This window comes from Telmatherina bonti, assembly GCF_933228915.1.
Source record: "Telmatherina bonti genome assembly, chromosome: 12".
NCBI classification, from domain to species: domain Eukaryota; kingdom Metazoa; phylum Chordata; class Actinopteri; order Atheriniformes; family Telmatherinidae; genus Telmatherina; species Telmatherina bonti.
Window position 1 is genome coordinate 13,385,373 of NC_136610.1, and position 18,582 is coordinate 13,403,954.

General features: G+C 39.7%; 1 protein-coding gene across 1 annotated transcript in view; it reads right to left on the minus strand.

Annotated features, from left to right (window-relative positions):
• Positions 1-1,008: 1,008 nt before the first annotated feature.
• fat4 (FAT atypical cadherin 4) overlaps positions 1,009-18,582 on the minus strand; it is a 121,709-nt gene continuing 104,135 nt past the window's right edge. Inside the window, exons 12-17 of the mRNA XM_079249921.1 lie at positions 15,682-15,767; positions 14,269-14,448; positions 13,707-13,831; positions 11,350-11,567; positions 6,383-6,644; positions 1,009-4,121 (exon numbers count right to left, since the gene is read on the minus strand). Coding sequence (XP_079106047.1) covers positions 2,212-4,121; positions 6,383-6,644; positions 11,350-11,567; positions 13,707-13,831; positions 14,269-14,448; positions 15,682-15,767 — 2,781 coding nt within the window. The 3' untranslated portion in view covers positions 1,009-2,211. The remainder of the gene's footprint in view (positions 4,122-6,382; positions 6,645-11,349; positions 11,568-13,706; positions 13,832-14,268; positions 14,449-15,681; positions 15,768-18,582) is intronic.

The following is an 18,582-nucleotide window of genomic DNA, read 5'->3' on the forward strand; positions in this document are numbered from 1 at the left end:
TCTTCAGAACCATGCCTCTTAATGTAACATGCAATGTTTCGTACTTAAGGATATATGTTGCAATTAATCCTTAAGCACATCATAAGCTCCTCTGCAATCCAGTGAAGTCAAGCAGCCATCTGGAAACCATCCAAGAGCAACGCTTGTGGAAAAAAGTAGGAAATACGCCTCACACCACCAGCAGCTCCCTCCTCTCCAAGAAAACCAGGAAGACAGATTCATGTCAGTCCTTGTGAGCATTTTATATGCCACACACTATAACAATGTGCCCTTTGTGCATCAGTGCCTCTCTTGAGCACCTATAGAAAAGAGGTTGGAGACTTCTCTTCTGAAGTTGCCTGGAATCTTTCAGACGCTGGAATATCACACCAGAAGAGACGCTGTGAAGTTTATTTGGATTCATCTACTATTTACTTCCCCCCACCACACACCTAAGTTCTCATTATCTGCACAAGTGTTATTATTATCTCAGCGTCAAAATGGCACAGGCTTCGGTCAACAAAGGTCTCTGCAGGACTGAGCCCCCTCGCAGTAACTCACCCAGATTCGGACTGTCACTCTTCACTGGGTTCACGGCTCCCTGCATGTACCCAGCGTGGCCTCTCGCCCCACGATGATGGAAGAGATAAGCATGTTGCATGCCGAATCACTGAGCTATGACAAAAAAGTACTCTGTTAAATAAGCCAGATGTAAATAATTGCTGAAAGCAATATAGGAGCTTGTATCATGAAGTCTGGCTGATGTTTGGTTTGGCTGTGAGCGCAGTGGCTCAGTTTCATTTGGGTCCTGAAATGCCTTTTTAAATGTTTTGTTGAGACTTTGGATTATTTAACAACTGCACTGATAGAGAATAACTCTTTGGAAATGGATGTAATGCGAGCTTAAACAGAACTATTTGTAAAAACTGCAAAGCTTTACATGAATAAAAAAAAGAGGTTCTCACCATTGTTAGAAAGTAAGAACAAAAAGTACTTAAATAAATACTTTTTTATTCAGTTATTGGCTTTTTACAGGTACAAAGCATACAGCATGTTATAGTTTTATCAAAAGTGGAAAATACTGATGTTACATATGTAACAAATGTAAAAAATAAGTCATCAATCTTACTTTCCCGGAAGTAAGAGCATACATTTCAGCATATGAAAATATCCATAAAAACACAGCTTAAGTAATTTAAGTTAATAAACAGTACAAAAATGTAGAAACCATACATGTGAAAATAATGACCAAGGACATGACAAATGACTTCATGATTTCTCATGAAAAATACAACAAAATGTACACAAATTCATAGTGTTTTTAGTTATTTTACAGGATCATCACCATCATCTTTGTAGTTGCCCGGGAGACACTTGGCTGGTCAGAGAATGTTAATGAAATTTTTCAAACAAACAACACTATTTCCCTCTGAAAGCCTCTTCTGCTCAGACCAGTGGAAAACAAAAAGAAAGAAAAAATCCTCAAATGTCTGTAAGGCAGGAGACTCAATTACATTTCACTCTTGAAGTGCTTAGCCAGTCCTCTGGGAGAAAATGCACAGAAAGACCGAGAAAGAAAAGGATCAGAAGATGGGTGGGGTCTGTAATACCGTGCAAGGCCTAGTTGTGCACTTACTTTCACGCTAAGGGGTGCATCCTTTCAGGTGCAGTTGGATCAAATGCACATGCTTCCTGTAAAGACAATTAAAACTAAACCCTTAACAGAAAGAGAAGGGGAGTTTTTCTAACGCTTAAGCTGGAATTCTCTTCCTGTGAGTGTTATCTTCACTCTTATCTCTCAGCTGTGAATGTGACAGACGTTTTTTAAGAGAGGAGAGCTAATATTAGTAATAAAGAACAGAAATGTTTGCTCAAGATATTATGAGTGGAGCTTTGCAGCCAATGAATTGAATTCAGGCAGGGATTTCTTTCTATAGCCATTTGGTGTCAGTGGATACGCTATAATGAGGCCTGGAGAGATGAATGCACGATAGCAGACTTCTAGCCGAAAAAAGACTGGTAAACGAATCCAAGATGGGGGAAAAAAAATATGTCCGTAAATATGCCATTTTTCTGCCTTACTGCATTTAAAGTCGTCTTATTAAAATCAATACTGTAAACTTAAAAAAAGAAAGCCAACATGAAGACCAATGTTCTCACAAAATATACAGTTTTTTCAGTTTTTTCTAATGGATAAAGTCACCATATTCTACAACACAGTAATAAATAGTCTCATACATATTGCTCAGCTTCTCCTTCATTTAGGATGGTCACTGAGCCATCCCCACTGTTCATTTCAATGTCTTTTGCTGCCGCATTTTCGGGAAGCAAGGCTAAGTCCTTGAACACATCTACATAATGTCCAAAGCCGGGGCCCCAGTTCAACAGATTGTCCCAGTTGAAGCCCCCTGCTTGCTGGCCCAGTTTGTGAGGCAGAGTGTGGTGCTGCTCAGTAGAGGGGATCTGGGTGACACCAGGCCCTCCTTCTGCACGCCGACTCGAATACCGCCTCTGCTTGAGCCTCCCACCATAGTCCTCATCATCAGCATCTGACTCATTGACTTGCGAGAGCTTGGGAACCCGAGAGCTGTAAGAGACAGGCTTGTCTCGGTCATACTCCATCTCTGAGCAAGTGAAGGAGTCATGTGAGTCACTTTCTGAAGAGGACTCTGGGGCAGGGATGCCGTCAGCCGGGTTGCGGACCCTTGAAAGTGGCCTTCGGCAGTCCTCCTCTGAACTGGAGCGCCCATGGTCGGCGCTGCAGATGCTGGGGTTGCGTGGACGTGGAGTGTTTAGCCGCTCCACCTCTTCAATAGACAGCCCCACAGGAGGCCCCGTCTCCAAGGGGATTTGTTCAATTGGTTGCTTCAGCCGACTGCCAGGCCTTGAGGTGTGGCCATGGCCGGCCATGGTCTGTGGGCTCTTGCTGCGCCTCCCCAGTCGGGTGGCATAGTTGAACATGGGAGGTGGTTGGCACATGTCGCTGTGCATGTCCAGTGGGCTGCCCTCACGACGTGACAGGTTGAGCTCCCTGGTGGGAGTGTTGCGGTAGAAAGAGGAAGGCTTGGTGAACGGGGCTGGGGAGTGTCTGGAGAGAGGGTTTGGGGTGGGACAGGCTGAGTGGGAGTGGCTGAGGGGAGTGGACCTTAGTGCCTGGGTGTACTGAGGTTGATAGGTGTAGCTTGTTGCTCCGAGTGGTAAAGGAGACTGTCTAGCGAAGCCTAGCGGGCTGTGTCTCTGGATGGAAAACTTGGGTGTGTGGCTACGGAACTGTTTATAGTGTTGGATGATGTCAGCATCTGAAGGGGCGATACTGCTGGCATTGTCTATGTCATAATGTTCAATATCTGCCTCTGGACCATTGCAGGGGACACAGGGGGCACTGGGGACAGTCTCGTTGTTGTGCGGAATGTCTGTTTCATCATAGATAAGGTAAGGGTTCTCCCTCTCAATGATGTCTGGTTTGGGGTTACCTTCCGGCTGTTTCCGAACTGTCATGTCATCTCCATATGGTGGAATATTATCTGGATCATCAAAGGCTACATTCTCGCTCCCCTTTTTCTTTTTCTTCTTCTTCTTCTCCTTGAGCTTCTTTTCCTTGGGTTCCTTTGGCACTTTAGTCTTATTGCGGTCCTTGCAATGGTTGCACAGGATCAGACTGAGGACCACCAAGGCAAGGACAGTGGCACAGCTGCCAACAATGGCTGGCACCGCCCAAATGGGGAGGGACATAGTCTCTGCTGTTGGGCTGGGGCTGCAGACAAATCCACCATTATTGGCTGAGTTGCAGATGGTACCCTGGGGGCATTGCACACCCAGACAGGCTACCAATGTCTCACAAGTCCTGCCAGTGTAGAACTCAGAGCAGACGCAGGTGTAACCTAAGCGTGGGTCAGGCACGCAGCTGCCCTGGTTCTGGCAGGGATTGGAGGCACAGTCTCCAGGTGGAACACACTGGTATGTGTACCATTGGTTGACACACATCAGGCCATCCCAACACGGGCTGCTCTCACACAGGTTGGGACCTCTGCAGCCAATCTTGACGGAAGAACTGGTCTTGGTTAAAGTGACGAGGCTGTGCTCTCCGATAAAGGGTAAGTTCTCCCCATTGTACTTTACGTAGGCCAAGCAGCCGTCGAAACCTGCAGATGAAGAGGAGGGGAAACTGGTTTAGTTTAAAAAGAAAACAGCCAACAGCAGCTAACAAGGACAAAACTAAGGCCTGGAGGTGAATCATTTCCGACTGGCTGCAGACTGATTGTTTTTAAAAATGTCTTCTGATGCTGGATTGCTTCCTCATAAACAGCAGGAACTGGGAGCTATAATCAGAGTTACAGGAATTTTGTTTAGATGGGTAATTGGTTCAAGCTCAGGAAAAACAACAAGGTCAAAAAAAAAAAGCAAAACAAAAGATAAAAATGAGTGAAAGTTCTAATGGAAGGCTACTCCTGACATAAATAATTATATCTTTAAAAAAAAAAAAATTGGCTGAATCCATCACTGGCCAATTTGAGAGAAGAAATATGAAATATGGTTTTACAGAGGATTCATCATCAGAGCCATTATAGCTTCAAGACATGCATCTGGGTTAAATGAAGATCTCTGTGTCTGATTCAGTCCACTGCTTTGTGTATTACCGCCTCACCGATGTAAACAGATTTTTATTGAATTTATCCCCATGCAGATTAAATCCATTTGTGTCTCTTCATTAGCTCTTGAAAAGTGAGTACACAGCAGAACACAACCGTTCAGACACACTGAGGTAACAGGCACCATGCCACAGGTCTGCGTGCTGCGAATATGTTTGTTTTGAAACGGTCCATGTGCAAAGGAGGTCAACAAATCATTCAAATGGCTCAGTTTTACCATATTAGTCCATAGAATAAGCTTAGTTTTCCCTCCCTTGAAATTCTAAAATTTACTGTGTTAGATTACCTCTTGGAAAACCTCTCTATTACCTTTTCCAAACTCATGTTCAAGGACATCTGATCTGTGATTTAAGACCCAGCTAAGAGGAGAGTTGATGGGGGAAAGGATGAGAAACACTAAAAGTCTATGAGTGTTCCAAGATGAAGTCAAATGAAGCTAAAACTAGTTATTTTGTCCATAAATGACATTCTGATAAAGAAACATTTTAGCAACTCCATTAAATTTGTAGCAGGTAAATCTCAGCATTGCCAAACAAAAACAGATTTAAGATCAGTTTCTCTGAGTCCTCTTGGAGAGTCACCACACATTAAAGGCAGTTTTTGGGAGTATTTTGGAATAAGAAAAACGTCTGGAGTGGTAAAAAGAATTTACTTACATATGAGTGAGCTGTGACATATACATGCACCACAGTTTTTCTATGCAGAAGAGCTTTAGTAATGTGAAGAATCACGACTATTGCCATGATTTACAGCATCAGCATGTGTTGTACACAAATATAGACAAAGTGCAACTGCATAGTAGTTTCAACATGAAAAACACAAAAAGCAATTTCTTCACAGTTTTAGTTTTGTTTTTTTAAAAATTGAATTAATGTTTTTGTCATAGGAATAATACTTAATTTTATAATCAGTTTAAATGAAGACAATTACTACTTTTTTCCCCTATATATTTAATCTACATGATCAGCTGGAACCCTCTTTAAACTTAAAATTCGACCTTTAGATAAACTTGACTTCAAATTTCTGAGGATAAATATATGTCTAAGAGCTACCTATTAAAACGTCTTACACCTACATGTAGTTTTTTCAGGGAAATTTTTTACTTATTCATGAAAGTATTAAAAGTGGAAAAAGCTTGAAAAAAACTATATTATAATGAAACTAAAAAACTAATGAAAAGTCAGTAATGAAAAGCTCCGATGTGGGCTGGTCGCTACAGCCTCCGTGAAATGAACAAACCTTTGGTACGCTGATAAGAAACATTGAAAAATTACATTATGTACAAAAAATATCCTTCTTAATGAAATCTTCACATCTGGTGTAGTAGTAGAAATAAGGAAGGGGTGATCCTGTTGCTCATGCATCAAACATGTGATATTCCACTCTTTAGTTAGAAAATTAAGTTGCTTGTGCTTAATTACAGACAGAAATAAGTTGATTTGATGACCTGCCGTCATACTTTGCCTCAACCCAAAATACATAATTTCAATCATGACTACTGCAAATTTAATCTGATGCACATTCGGAACAAACTGAGCAAGTGTGACAGGAGATTTCAGAAAAGCCCCCAAAAGACCTTGACATTTACTCTTTATTTAACCTCATTTTAGATGATAAAAACCACTTTGGCAAAGACCCAATTTATAATATTTCAACAGCATGAATGAAGAAGAGTTATACAGAAAGAATCAGATGTGTTCTTTAATGAAGTCATACAAAGCTCCAAATATGGAAAAAGAATGAGGAAACTTTACCTGCTGCAGTTTTCTGCTGAGCAGGTCCAGGTGGAATCCCCCCCAAAGAAAAGGTTAAAACACCAAGACCGCCAAAGTCCTGGGTGGCGAGTTGGATGACTTTGGGGTAGATGCTGTCCACCTGGATCACGGTGGACGATCCGTTTTTGATCAGCTGCAGCCTGTGCCACTGGCCGTCTGAAATCACCACATCTCCCACTGTTCGCTCCACTTTCCCACCAATGCCTGCATCCGAGATGTAGTGGATGTTGCCATTTCTTAACTGAAAGAATAAAAAATGGAGGTTTGGTCATGAACACTGAGATGTACGAGACGTAAATTCATGGTGTTAACCCCCTACCCCAAGCTAACTATCTGATCAGTGGTTTATCCCTTTTTGAATAAAATGACACAAAATTGCCAAGTTGAGTTTAATGAAATTTAGTTAAAGAACCGACTTAATACAATATGGCCCCATTTTCACAGAAGCAGCAATAAAGGAGCCTAGTCTTGTGGGAGGTGTTCCTGTTTTGGAATGAGCATGTGAGCCTGAGTTAGTTACAGTGTGTTGCTGAATGGGATGCAGAATCCAGACTGTTAAACAAAGCTTGATGAAAATGAGACATATTTTAGATTGACAGAAGCAACAATTTACTTATTTAATTTACTCTGACCTCAAAAAAAAAAAAAAAAAAAAAAAAAAAGAAAAAAAATTGGAGGCCAAAAACAGATTATAAGCGCATATTAACTTTTCATGAATGTGCAGAAACATTTGTTAGACGTGACTCTTGTTACAGAAAAGGACTTTTTATTGCTGCGATAAGGCGGTCAGCTGCCTCATAGAGGTGAAGGTTTTTTGTGAGGTGCTTTCTCAAAATTAGGGTCTTCAGAAACACATTCCGGCAAAACTGCTGCAATTTTCACATTATTGTATTCAACTGTCCCCTTGTTCAACCCATACTTATAAAGAAGGGTGGGGGGGTGTTAAGCAAGAGGCAGAGTATACTCTGGATGGGTCATCAGTTCATCACACCAGGGTTTATATGTCCTAAAATTTATGCCACATTAATTAATAAAAACATTTTCATGCACTGACCAAATATAATCTGAAATTAAATAGTAATAATAATATCACTACTGGATTATATGATTCTGTGTTTCTGTTATAGTCGGACTTTCAGTAACATAAAAGTGGGTAAGTTCTTGGATATGCAGACGGTAGTCAGACAGTTGTCAACCAATATACCAGGATATAAATAAAGACAGGGGTCTTTGTTTTCAAACTTCTGCTATACATCTTTTATCATTGTTTTGATGTAAATAGCATAATAATACAGACTAAACTAGTTCAGGCTAAAATAAGTCTAAGTGTATCAACATATTCCCGACTACATTAAATCACTGCTTGCGCTCCCTGGGTTTGCATTCTCTGGGATTTTATTATTGCATAATTCAATCATCCATTTTGGATATTTACAGTTGCATGTGTGTGTATGTGTGTATAGTCGTATTAGTTGCTGTTGCTGTAAATGTGAATAAAGTATGCTCTCTAAGTGCAGTAATGTTTCCATTTAAACATAAACACTAAACATCGTAGATTACAGATGACAGCCTGCTTAATAAGCCACCCGCTCCTAAATCTGCATGCTGTCATAATTCTTCATTTCAAGCACATGAAAAATAATGTTCTGTGAGGAGAGGCTACATAAACAAGGGCAAAACTGCAGCTTTTTAGATTAAAGCAATACATTGTTGTGTCAGCATCAATCATGGCCGTTGAGGGGAAGTCTTCTGTCAGTCTCCACAGCACTACCATCACACTGCTGTTGAGGTCAGAGATCAAAAACAGAAATGCAGCGTGATGCTCGTAAATCTTTCTCCGGCAGGACACGCTGCACTTCATCATGTTCTCATGGCTTGTGCGTGTTGTTGATGTCACTCAGCCAGAAGACGATCAGAAGCCTGCAGGAACACGATCTTTCAAATGCGTATTGGAGAGGGATCTTTATGGAGAGAGGACGCACAAGAGGGTGTCTTTAAAGGAAATTAATAAAGCCTGATTTGGCATGAGCAAAACAAAAGTGTGGCTTTGAGAGTGTATGGTATTCTCATGTTCTCCCCACTTCAATGGAAAAGTAATCTTGTTCTCCACCCTTTTCAAAGACCCCAAAAACTCAGCAATGATAAGTAGCTTCCGGAAGAATTGATGTAGAATGGGAAAAGCGGAAAATCCTCCAAGCCAAAAAATACAGAGCACTCTAAAGCTGGAAAACCAATCATGGGCTTTATCTATTAAACATCTTGTTTTTTTTATATATCCGTTTATATAGTTCTCTCAACATATATACATGCGCATGTATTCCCCCACTGCTCTTTTTTTTTGTTTCATAGCTCTTATAATACTTTTCTGGATTGTTTAGGAGGCTGACGGTGGTTTGATGAGCAGCAGAAGTCGCTCAGGGCCGGAGAGCAAAATCATAAGAGGGAAGGCCTGACGCTACAGAGGGAAGGGGTTGATGGTGCTGAGAGTGGAGGGTGTCTGAAAGGAAAATTAAAGAGGATAAATGAAGGTCTGGGCCTCTTTGGGCAGCTGCCCGGGTTCAGTCAGAGGAAGGGGGTGCATAGCAGGATGAGAGGGGAGAAAAGAGGAAAATGGAGGTAACTGAGAAAGAACTGCATGGTTTTTCAGAACTTTATACAAGGAGAGGGTGTGTGGTGATGGCTGCTGGTGTGAGACAGCGCAAGGATAAGAATTTCTACAGATACATATGTGGACGTACATCCATGTGAATAAAAAAGAAACAAATATATTTTTCTACATATAAGGGCATATGAATTCCTCTAAAGTTAAATACATCTCAACATATGATACATAACAATGTTTTTTTTTTTATTCATTTAACAGGAAATATAGCAACAATAGCATATCTCTATGATGTTTAAACATAATAAATTCATGTTTGTTTGTTTTTTATCTGAGGCTGTATTTGCCTAATTTTAAGACCTTTGAACACCATATAAATAAAATCTTTCAATTTAATGCATTTTCTTTTTCACAACTGCTTAGGGTGCTAACATTCAGAGTATCTTAACAGTGGAGTGTAATGCTTTGGGGAAAAGGTTAGGGTTAGGCCGGCAGCCATGCTGGAGGCTTTTGGCTCTGCCATGTTTAATGGCTGAGGAGAAGCTGGTATATCTGACAAGATTAATTACTACAATTATGTACTTTATTGGGGTTTGTATGTTGTCTTCCAGACCATTTAAATCATACTAACCACTGGTGTCTAAATGTTCATGCTGGTTAGAATTGGCTAATGCTACTTATCTGTGCTTACAACTGTAGAAGGTTAGGCTACAGTTACTGGTGTGCAAAGACCAGTTTCCTGTCACAAAACATTAAAAAACAACATAAATCCAACGGGACAGAGAATTTTCCTCAGGTTATGTGTAACTTTTTTCAAATTGATTTACATTTTAAAGGGCCTCCCAATAGTAGCAGCTGATTCCACTGAAATGTTTCAGGTAGCCAATCATACCAGCTGGACCATTTACACAGGAAACCAAGAAGATAAAAGATTTCATTTTTGCATCATTTTACTTTAATCCTCTTCTTTTACTTCTCATCTTTTCTCAATAAGACAATTCAATGTTTCTCCCATGTGTCTTAGATAACATCACGTTACCAATGTTGTTTATCTCCTCTCAACAGTTTCGCAAATACTTTTTAATTTTACACTGTTCTGTTGTTGTTTTATAAACACAAGTGCACACGGAGGCTGTAACTACTAAATTTCCCAAGTTTGGATGAATAAAGTACTTCTATTCTACTTATATATTCTATTCTTTACTCCCATTTGATAATAATATCTGACAGAATTCACAGGTTTCATCTCTCTACTTCTTTTCTGACCTTACCACAGTCTTTAGGTGCTGCTTTGGCTTTCATTGTCTTAATTGATATGTATAAGAGGTGAGACTTGGGACACATAGTACTTTTTTTGGCATTGTATCATCTAAATTTGAACTTCCAGTACTTTCTTCGTCCAAGAAAGCCTTTATTTTTCTAAAGTCTGTGTTCAGTCTCCATTTTATACTGTGGCCTGCAAACCTGGTTGTTACATAAACATTAAACATCTTAGACTTTTTCCTTTCACACATTGTAACAAAAAAAGGCAGAAAGGCCCTTTTGTGTGATCAGATAGGACAGTACTGCTGGTAAATGTACTTTTATCCTAGCGTTCTTTGTAAGGTTGTTGTCAGCTGTGGGAAGATTTTCTGCATGAGGAAAAACACTTTATGCAAATATGAGCTGACACTTCCTCCACACAGTGCTTCAACTTGATGGAATACTTGACCTACAAAGCTTTCATTCGAACATTTGCTAATGCAGTGCAACATTTAGCTGAAATGAGGATTCAAACTTTATAATGTATTTGCTGATTTGACAGCAATGATACCAGGTAAGTCTAGAATATTCTAATTTCAGAGACAACATCTGGTAGATATCTGCATAGGTCGAAGCACAAGACTACACAGTCCTGCATCAGTGCATAAACTATCATCTTTTGCAATAATTTTAAGTACTGCTGACATGCTATCATTGTATATCAGTGTGTTGAGTTGCATGTTTCTCATCCTCTATTTTACAGGTTGTCACTGGAAGAACTGAGAGGATTTATATTTCTGGCAGCATTTGCTGCACCTAATGCTTGTTTTATTTCCAGGATCCCCATTAAATGCTGCTGAGGCAGCAGCTAGTCTTCCTGGGGTCCCCTCATAAAACAAGATGAATACAAGACATGGATTAATATGACTCACTGTGACTTAATCTCTGCTGCTACTCTGGCTTTTAGGCTAAATGATCATGATAAGTGCATCTTTACCAGAAATAACAGTTAAACCTTTAACATAGGCTGTTTGATGTATAGTTTTCCAGGCCATTTAGTGCATTTTAAGCATTCCGATTTGATCTCCACTTCCTCCCTCACCTTGACAGTTGTGTAGTTGCTGCTCTCCTGCACATGCAGCAGCGTGCCGCTCTTGCTGCGTGTTCTAAACTTGACCTCCAAGCTGCTGGTGGTGACTGGGTCGGAGGCCATATACTCCAGTGACTGTCTCAGAAGAACGTCACGTTTGGGGCCCTGCTTGAGGGAGTAGTCCAGTCGGCCTGTACCATCCAGAGACAGAGCAGTGTCTGCTGTCACATCTGTGAAACAGAGACAGATGACATTCTTAGTTTTAAATGCACTTTAAACAGATCTGTATTTTTTAACCAGAACATACAAACACTTTCCCAGTTATAGCTTGCACCAAAATCGGGCCCTTGAGCAAGACAATGAATCCTTACCTAAAGTGTGATTGCTCATAAATGTTGGTTTAAGTAAACAGCTGTACCTCAATGCTTGAACTGTAATGTTGTCCACACAATTTTGTCTAATACAACTTTTTTGTTTATCAAATGAAAAAAGCGCTTGCAGTTTTATTGCTTGATATAATTCTATTTTTTTTTAAGCAAGAAACCAACACGTGCCAAAAATGACTGTAATGGGAAGAAATGTGAGAGTATAACATCTTCCCTTGCAGAGAGAGAGTGAAATGTCATGTTTAAAGAGAGATGAGACCTCATTTTCCTGTAATTTAATGCAGAGCTTTTCTGCAGCATTAAAAAATTAAGACTTGGGTGAAGCCAATTGCAGCGTCAAAACTACAGAGAAAATCACTGTTGTTTAGAAGTGAAGAAAATCTACAAGTTGAAAGTTTTGGATTGGACTTTTGTTCCATGTGTTTTTCTCATTGTATTCAAGTAGTTTTTTGTAATTCTTGGTTTAGGGAGGTCAGAAAAAGGAGCTATCTACACAATGTCTAGAGCCTGTTAGCATGCTAGCACGTTCGCATGCTAGCACATTCTGAGCTAAACATGTCCTTAGCAATTAGCAATTTCTAAGCTGCTTCACTACCAACAGTTCTTTGTCCAAACTCCAAACTTTTAACTCTGACTGGTTCTGAAAGGGAAGGGAAGCTGGTTTTGGGATTGGAAAATAAACTTTCTGGTGCTGGTCCTGTTGGAGGTTTTGATTCTTATTAAGGAAATTTTTCTTTCCACTGTTAGGACAGGGATTGATCAAAGAAAAGACTCAATGCTGTCCAGAGGTTTAATTACTTTGCATTCATTTATTATTTTATTTATTTAAATGAACTAACCAATATGAACATAATTTATACAGATTAAGCTAATAGTCATTTTAATTTCCATTTGGTTTGACTGGGTTTATTATGGCGTAATAGTGAGTTGGACTGGGTTGGATTATAATTGGACAGTACTGTGTCTTTAATATGTCTTGAGATGACTTTGTCGTGAACTGGCGCTATACAAATAAAGCTGAGCTGGACTGAACAGAGACAGTCCTGTTTTTCATGCGGACCAAGTGAAACTAATATGAACCTCACTGTCCATCATGCTTTCTGTGAGGTCTGTGAATCACATTAGAAATCTTTTATGTTTTCAACTCTAAAAGTTTTGTCATTTTTAGAATGGAAAAACCCCTAATGGCAGTCTTTACCGAATTGAACTGGCATGTTTTTGTTCATTGAGTTTTTTTTAAAGCGAAGGTAAAGATGTCTGTGCATAAAACAACTTGAGAAAATGATGTTTTAAATAATATTTTTAAAAAAACAAAAAAAAAACTGTAATGTCATTTCAGGGCCAGAAAAAAAAACAAAAAAAAAAACTTTGGCTTCTTCATCTGCTTTTGTTAGATGAGCCAAAAAGACCATTTTGAGCCTTGCTGCCACTCATTCTTCGACAATCTGAGGAGGAACTTTTCTGTTTCTTATTACCGGTGCAATTCTTCTCAAACTTTAGACATGTGTCATTGAAAAAAAACAAAAAAAAAACCAATGTCTCATCTTGTCTTCTTTTGTGTATGGCTCGGAAAAAACCCATGGCATTTGCAGTAGAATAAAAAAAGGTATCCCACAAAATCAAACCTGATGTAGAACCAAAGCTTCTTTGATTGCTTCAAGGAATAATACAAAAGCCACAAAATTAATGTCTAATAATTACTGGTAACACTGGAAAACACACTGTGGCACCTCACACAGTAGTTGGAAATTTGTGGCCGTTTTCATGAGCCCCCAAAGGTTTCTCGTCTTTCTTTAGTTCACTTACTTTGAATGCCAGGATTTATGTTATAAAAGGCTTTGAAACGCAGCTCAGAAGGCAACAACATGGCCTATATTAAGCTACACGGTGCAGCTTGATGACTCATGAGAAATATATCATAAATAAACATGACAGAATATTCTTTACTAAGAGCAAGCTCAGCAACATACTACAGATACTCACATTTCTCACAGAACTTTCCGGTAAAACCGTCCACGCATTGACACTGCTGCCAGGACCAGTGGTCCAAACAGGTGCCCCCATGTCTGCAGGGGCTGGCGGTGCAGGCTCCTTCCAGTCTCGGACATCTACAGGCAGAATAATACACAAACTGACAATTAGAGCAGCAGTTTGACAGTCAGCTTCATAGTAAGCAGCTGGGGGGGTCCGCTGAAAAAGAAACTCCAAAATGGCAGATGAGCTGTGATTTTGCTCCCAGCGTGGCAACACAAAAACCCATAAAGAACCGAGAGAATTTACATATTAAAAGATCTGTCTTTACATCACTATTCACCAGCATGATAGGAAAAAAAAACATGTCTCGAATTCAGCAAATGGGTTCCCTCGTCAAAAATCTTCCATTTGTAGTTAAAAAAAACATCTTTTAAAAACCTCTAAGAGGCTAGGAAAGTGTGAACAGATGTCCCACAGAGAGAGTCCAGGAGGTTAGAGACTATGGACAAGTAGAAAGAAGAGTAAGAAGATGGTGAGAGTCTGAAATGAGGAGGGTGGAATGTGGGCTGACCTGTCAAGGATGCCCCGAGATGCCAGCGCCTGGCTGGGCTCAAGCGGGCGGCCGTTGACAGCAAACTCCATGATGCAGCCGACAAAGTCGTGGGTGGCGACCTGACCGCGCCGATGAAGGACAGCTTCTATTGACCTCACCCCTCCAACCGAGAGCCTGTTGGGCTGCACGTCCAGGATCCTACACATACACAAACATGCAGATGCTCGAATGCGCGCGCATGCATGGAAATCCAAACGCTTAAAAACGTATTCAAGTGTTTAAAGGTATTCAAACGCCTCGCATGCCACAGTGCACACGCAAAAAAGCACATGGAAAGTTTCAGTTTTCACCCCACAAGGCCTGGCTTTGAGCTGTCGCTGTCTGAAAGTTTGCATCATATATGGAGCAAAAGATGATGTCATTTTGACTGTGAAAGGTTTGCATAGCATCATCATAAAAATATGTCAGAAAAAGACGTTAGACATCTTAAGCAACTAAAAAACATTCATCCAGAGTCAGACATTAACAAGGGTTATGAGTGTGTGAAGGTCCGACTGGGTCCATGCAACTTAAATGTCATAATTTCTCCATAGATGACCGTGCATCTGGTCATATTTTGTGATCACATGATCACAATGATTTAATGATGACCTGATTATGCAGATAATCAAGTCCGTTAGAGTCCTTCCTTTATGCTTTACAAAATTCAATAGTATTTTCTTGCAAGAAAGAGTAATATATTTAATTCCACCCCTAATGGAAGTTTTTTGGCTGCCTGTGTGTAAGAACCCAAGAGTGATTTATAAGATTAATTCAATGAGTTGTGTGATGACAAATGCGTCAGTAAAGTCAAAAAGGTAAGAAAAAATCTGCTTAGTGTTACAAAACTTTCATGAAATCTATTCAGTTCTTGTGAACTTCTGAACCAATGAAACAACTAAAAACATCACATTTAACTGTAAAACTGACAGAAATAAATGCAAACACCAGTGAATTTTTGGACAAAATGGTTCGAAGTTGTTGGCAATCACTTTTTTTTTCTGTGAGAAATACATCCTGTGTTCAATTAAACCCCCTCCCTGTGTAATGTTGATTCACTGCAGACACAGCCTGTTGTCAGGTCAGAGAGCAGCGCTACAGCTGTAAAAGGTTAACCAGATATGCTGGTGCCAGGTACATGGAACCTTTTGGTTAGCTTTGAGTTTCCATGATATTTCTGTCTTGAATAATTTATTGAGTTTTTTCAGGCCTTGGAATAAAAACTGTCCCAATTTCTTTTTTTTTTTCTGGTTTACACTTTGGATGGATTGGAGAGCAGCTGTTGAGTAAATGATATGTGTGTGTGTGTGTGTGTGTGTGTGTGTGTGTGTGTGTGTGTGTGTGTGTGTGTGTGTGTGTGTGTGTGTGTGTGTGTGTGTGTGATTCTCCTACCAGTCTGTGTGTACTGCCACATTGCTCACAGCACAGTAGCCTGGTTCCTGGTCATCACCACACAAGTCCACAGTCAGGGATGCAGCCTACACGATGGCACAAACACACACTCACGTCAAACTCGCTTTAAGATATTTTCCTTAAACAAATATCATACAGGGACAAATTGTCTTTGACTGTGGTCTACACAAATATCAACAAACTGTGTCCATCACTGTTATTTGTGTCGGGGATGGGAGAGGAAGATGGGCGACCCTGCAAGTACTCCATCAGTATCTGTCATGTCCTTCTTAAAGCCGCTGTAAAGTGGGAGCGACCATCTCATCAAATTGTTTCACTCACTCATCCTGCATGAATTTTATGTGAAGTGTATTTAGAAGAGGATTAACACACTTATTGACTGGATTCCGTGTCAAGGATCTTTGATTTACCAGTGGAGCCACAGATTTAATATTTAGTAAAGAAACAGGCTTCTTGCACAGATTAGAGTGTACAGATATATGTACAGATTTAGTAAGATACTAAAGTAACAACAGTCACGTGAAAAGGAAAGTAAACCATCTGCTTTGACTAAAGTTGTTCAAATGTGGACTTTAGAAGGTCTTAAAATGGTTAAATAACAGCTTATAAACAATAATGCACACTGTCACACAGTGGAGGGATTTGTCTCTGCGTTGCCTCAGGTCATTTAGGTTGAAGCATTTGTTAATACACAACCTTGTTAAGGTCCCACGTTGGTATTTCAGTCACATTGAAGGATGGACTCTGACTACACCTTGATTCTTTTCGTTTTTAGTAATCTATTCTAGATTTGTTTCATGAGATTGGTGCAGGAACCTGTTTCAGAGATTCAGCAGTCAGACGACAGAGGAGTTTATGATCCACGTAATGACTAATGTATCAGGTCCTGTGTTTGCTAAACACGTCCAAATCATAATCCCACTACGTATGACTGTTGATGTGAAGTGTTTCTGCTGTTATGCTGTGTTTGTTTGTATTTATTTTCTGTTTTCCAAATGTGCAAAAAGCCTCTGCAGGCTTTTTTCCCGTGAAACAGTCACTTTAACATCAACATGCTAACTAGCTTGTGCGTTTTTTGCAGGGTTGGAGTGTTGTACATGTTAAATGCAATATGTCATCATATGTAAAACCTTGAAAATGCTTAATGATACACTTTTCTTCTTACTTTCTGTCTGGACTTTGATACAGACACTGTTTTGTGGACAGTTTAAACAGTGAATAAATGCATTGTTCATCTTGCTCTGCTTACACAGCTAAGGGCAGAGTTTCATTGTAATAGATATGACCTTCCTATGATCTTCTGAAATGCAAAGTTTGTGTTTTTTCTACTTCATATTTTGACTAATCCAGTGTTTGTGATGTTAGTTGTGACATGCTAATTGAAGCCTGCAGAGTCTGGCATATTCATCTCATATTTTTTTTTTTTTTTTTGCCTATTTCTAAAGTTGTAAATACTTAACTTTAGGTTTTTGTGATCCTTAATTACCAGAATATAACTATTATTTACTGCAAGATAAATATCTTGGAAGTAATGAAGTTATGAAGTGATAATTTCATGTAATAATTTCACGATGGCCCAAAAGGATGAAAAGCAAGAAGCAGCTTTACTTTATTCTGGTTTTTCCCACAGTCCAAAGGCACGAATGTTTAAATGATTCATTTGTGATTCTAAATGAGCTGGGAGTCAGCATCGATGTGCATGGCTCTCTGTGTTCGCCTTCTGATGGACTGATAACCTGTCCAGGGAGTACCTTGCCTTTCACCCAGTGTCAGCTGGGACAAACTCCAGCACCTCGTTGACCCCTTAGAGGATTTATTGGGTGTAGCTAATGGATGGGTGCAGAGTGCGCTCAGATGTTAACTGATTAGAGGTAACAGGTCCTCAGTGCCCAATTACCTTCCTTGTTTTTACAGTACAAGGAAAATATTCAATACTAGACCAAACATTTTTTCTTCTCATTTTGTCTGATTTTCAACATAACTTACTAAATAAACAAATTTATCATTATTAAAAGAGCAGTTTAACATTTTGGACAGTGTGCTTATTTATTTTCCTGCAGAGAGTAAGGCGAGAAGATCAAAATGAGTCCTGTGTGCTCATGAAAAGTACTGTCAGACTGGAGCCAGAAGCTGTATAGTTTAGCAGACGATGAAAAACGGGAATGCTGCTGGTAGCCTTACATCTGGCATTTAGATACAACAGTAATATCCATCTTCTCTACTCTTCTAACTCTGTGCCAGAGTGTAAAGACAGACTTTCCAAAATGCTCAACTATTCCTTTAAAGATTGTTTTTATCTAACTCAAGAATCTACACAAACTAATGACTAATTTCCTTTCAACTTGATGACACACAGAAGGAATTACAGTAAATGTATGTAGTGAGAGTACAGACCAAATTGTGGGGGTGTGTGGGGTACTTGAGAAGCTAACCCAGCTGTTGGCTCAGGCTGTAGCATCTCCATTCATGGTGGTGTTTTAACCAAATATATTCTATTCTATTCTATTCTACAGTAATTTAGCAGACTATTTTATCCAAAGCGAGTTCCATCTAAGAGTATCTGTTGTTAGAAATGGCACCTTGTGATGACATCTGAAGGGAACTTGTTATCAAATGACGCAGTTTGCTGTAAACATCCTGTTATCAATTAAGGAATCCTAAAGTTTCTTTTCCACATTCCAAAAGTATTTGGAAAAGCTGAATATTTAGCCTCCTAAATAACCCATTTTGTTCAAATGCATGTTTTATTTTTGCCAATTTACATTAGAACTGAATAGTCCATTTCATCTGCACTGAGGGAGACCGGATCTGTAACCACATCAGATGATGTCACAGCTCAACCCTGGAGTATACCATAATGACGACCTCCAGCCACACAAT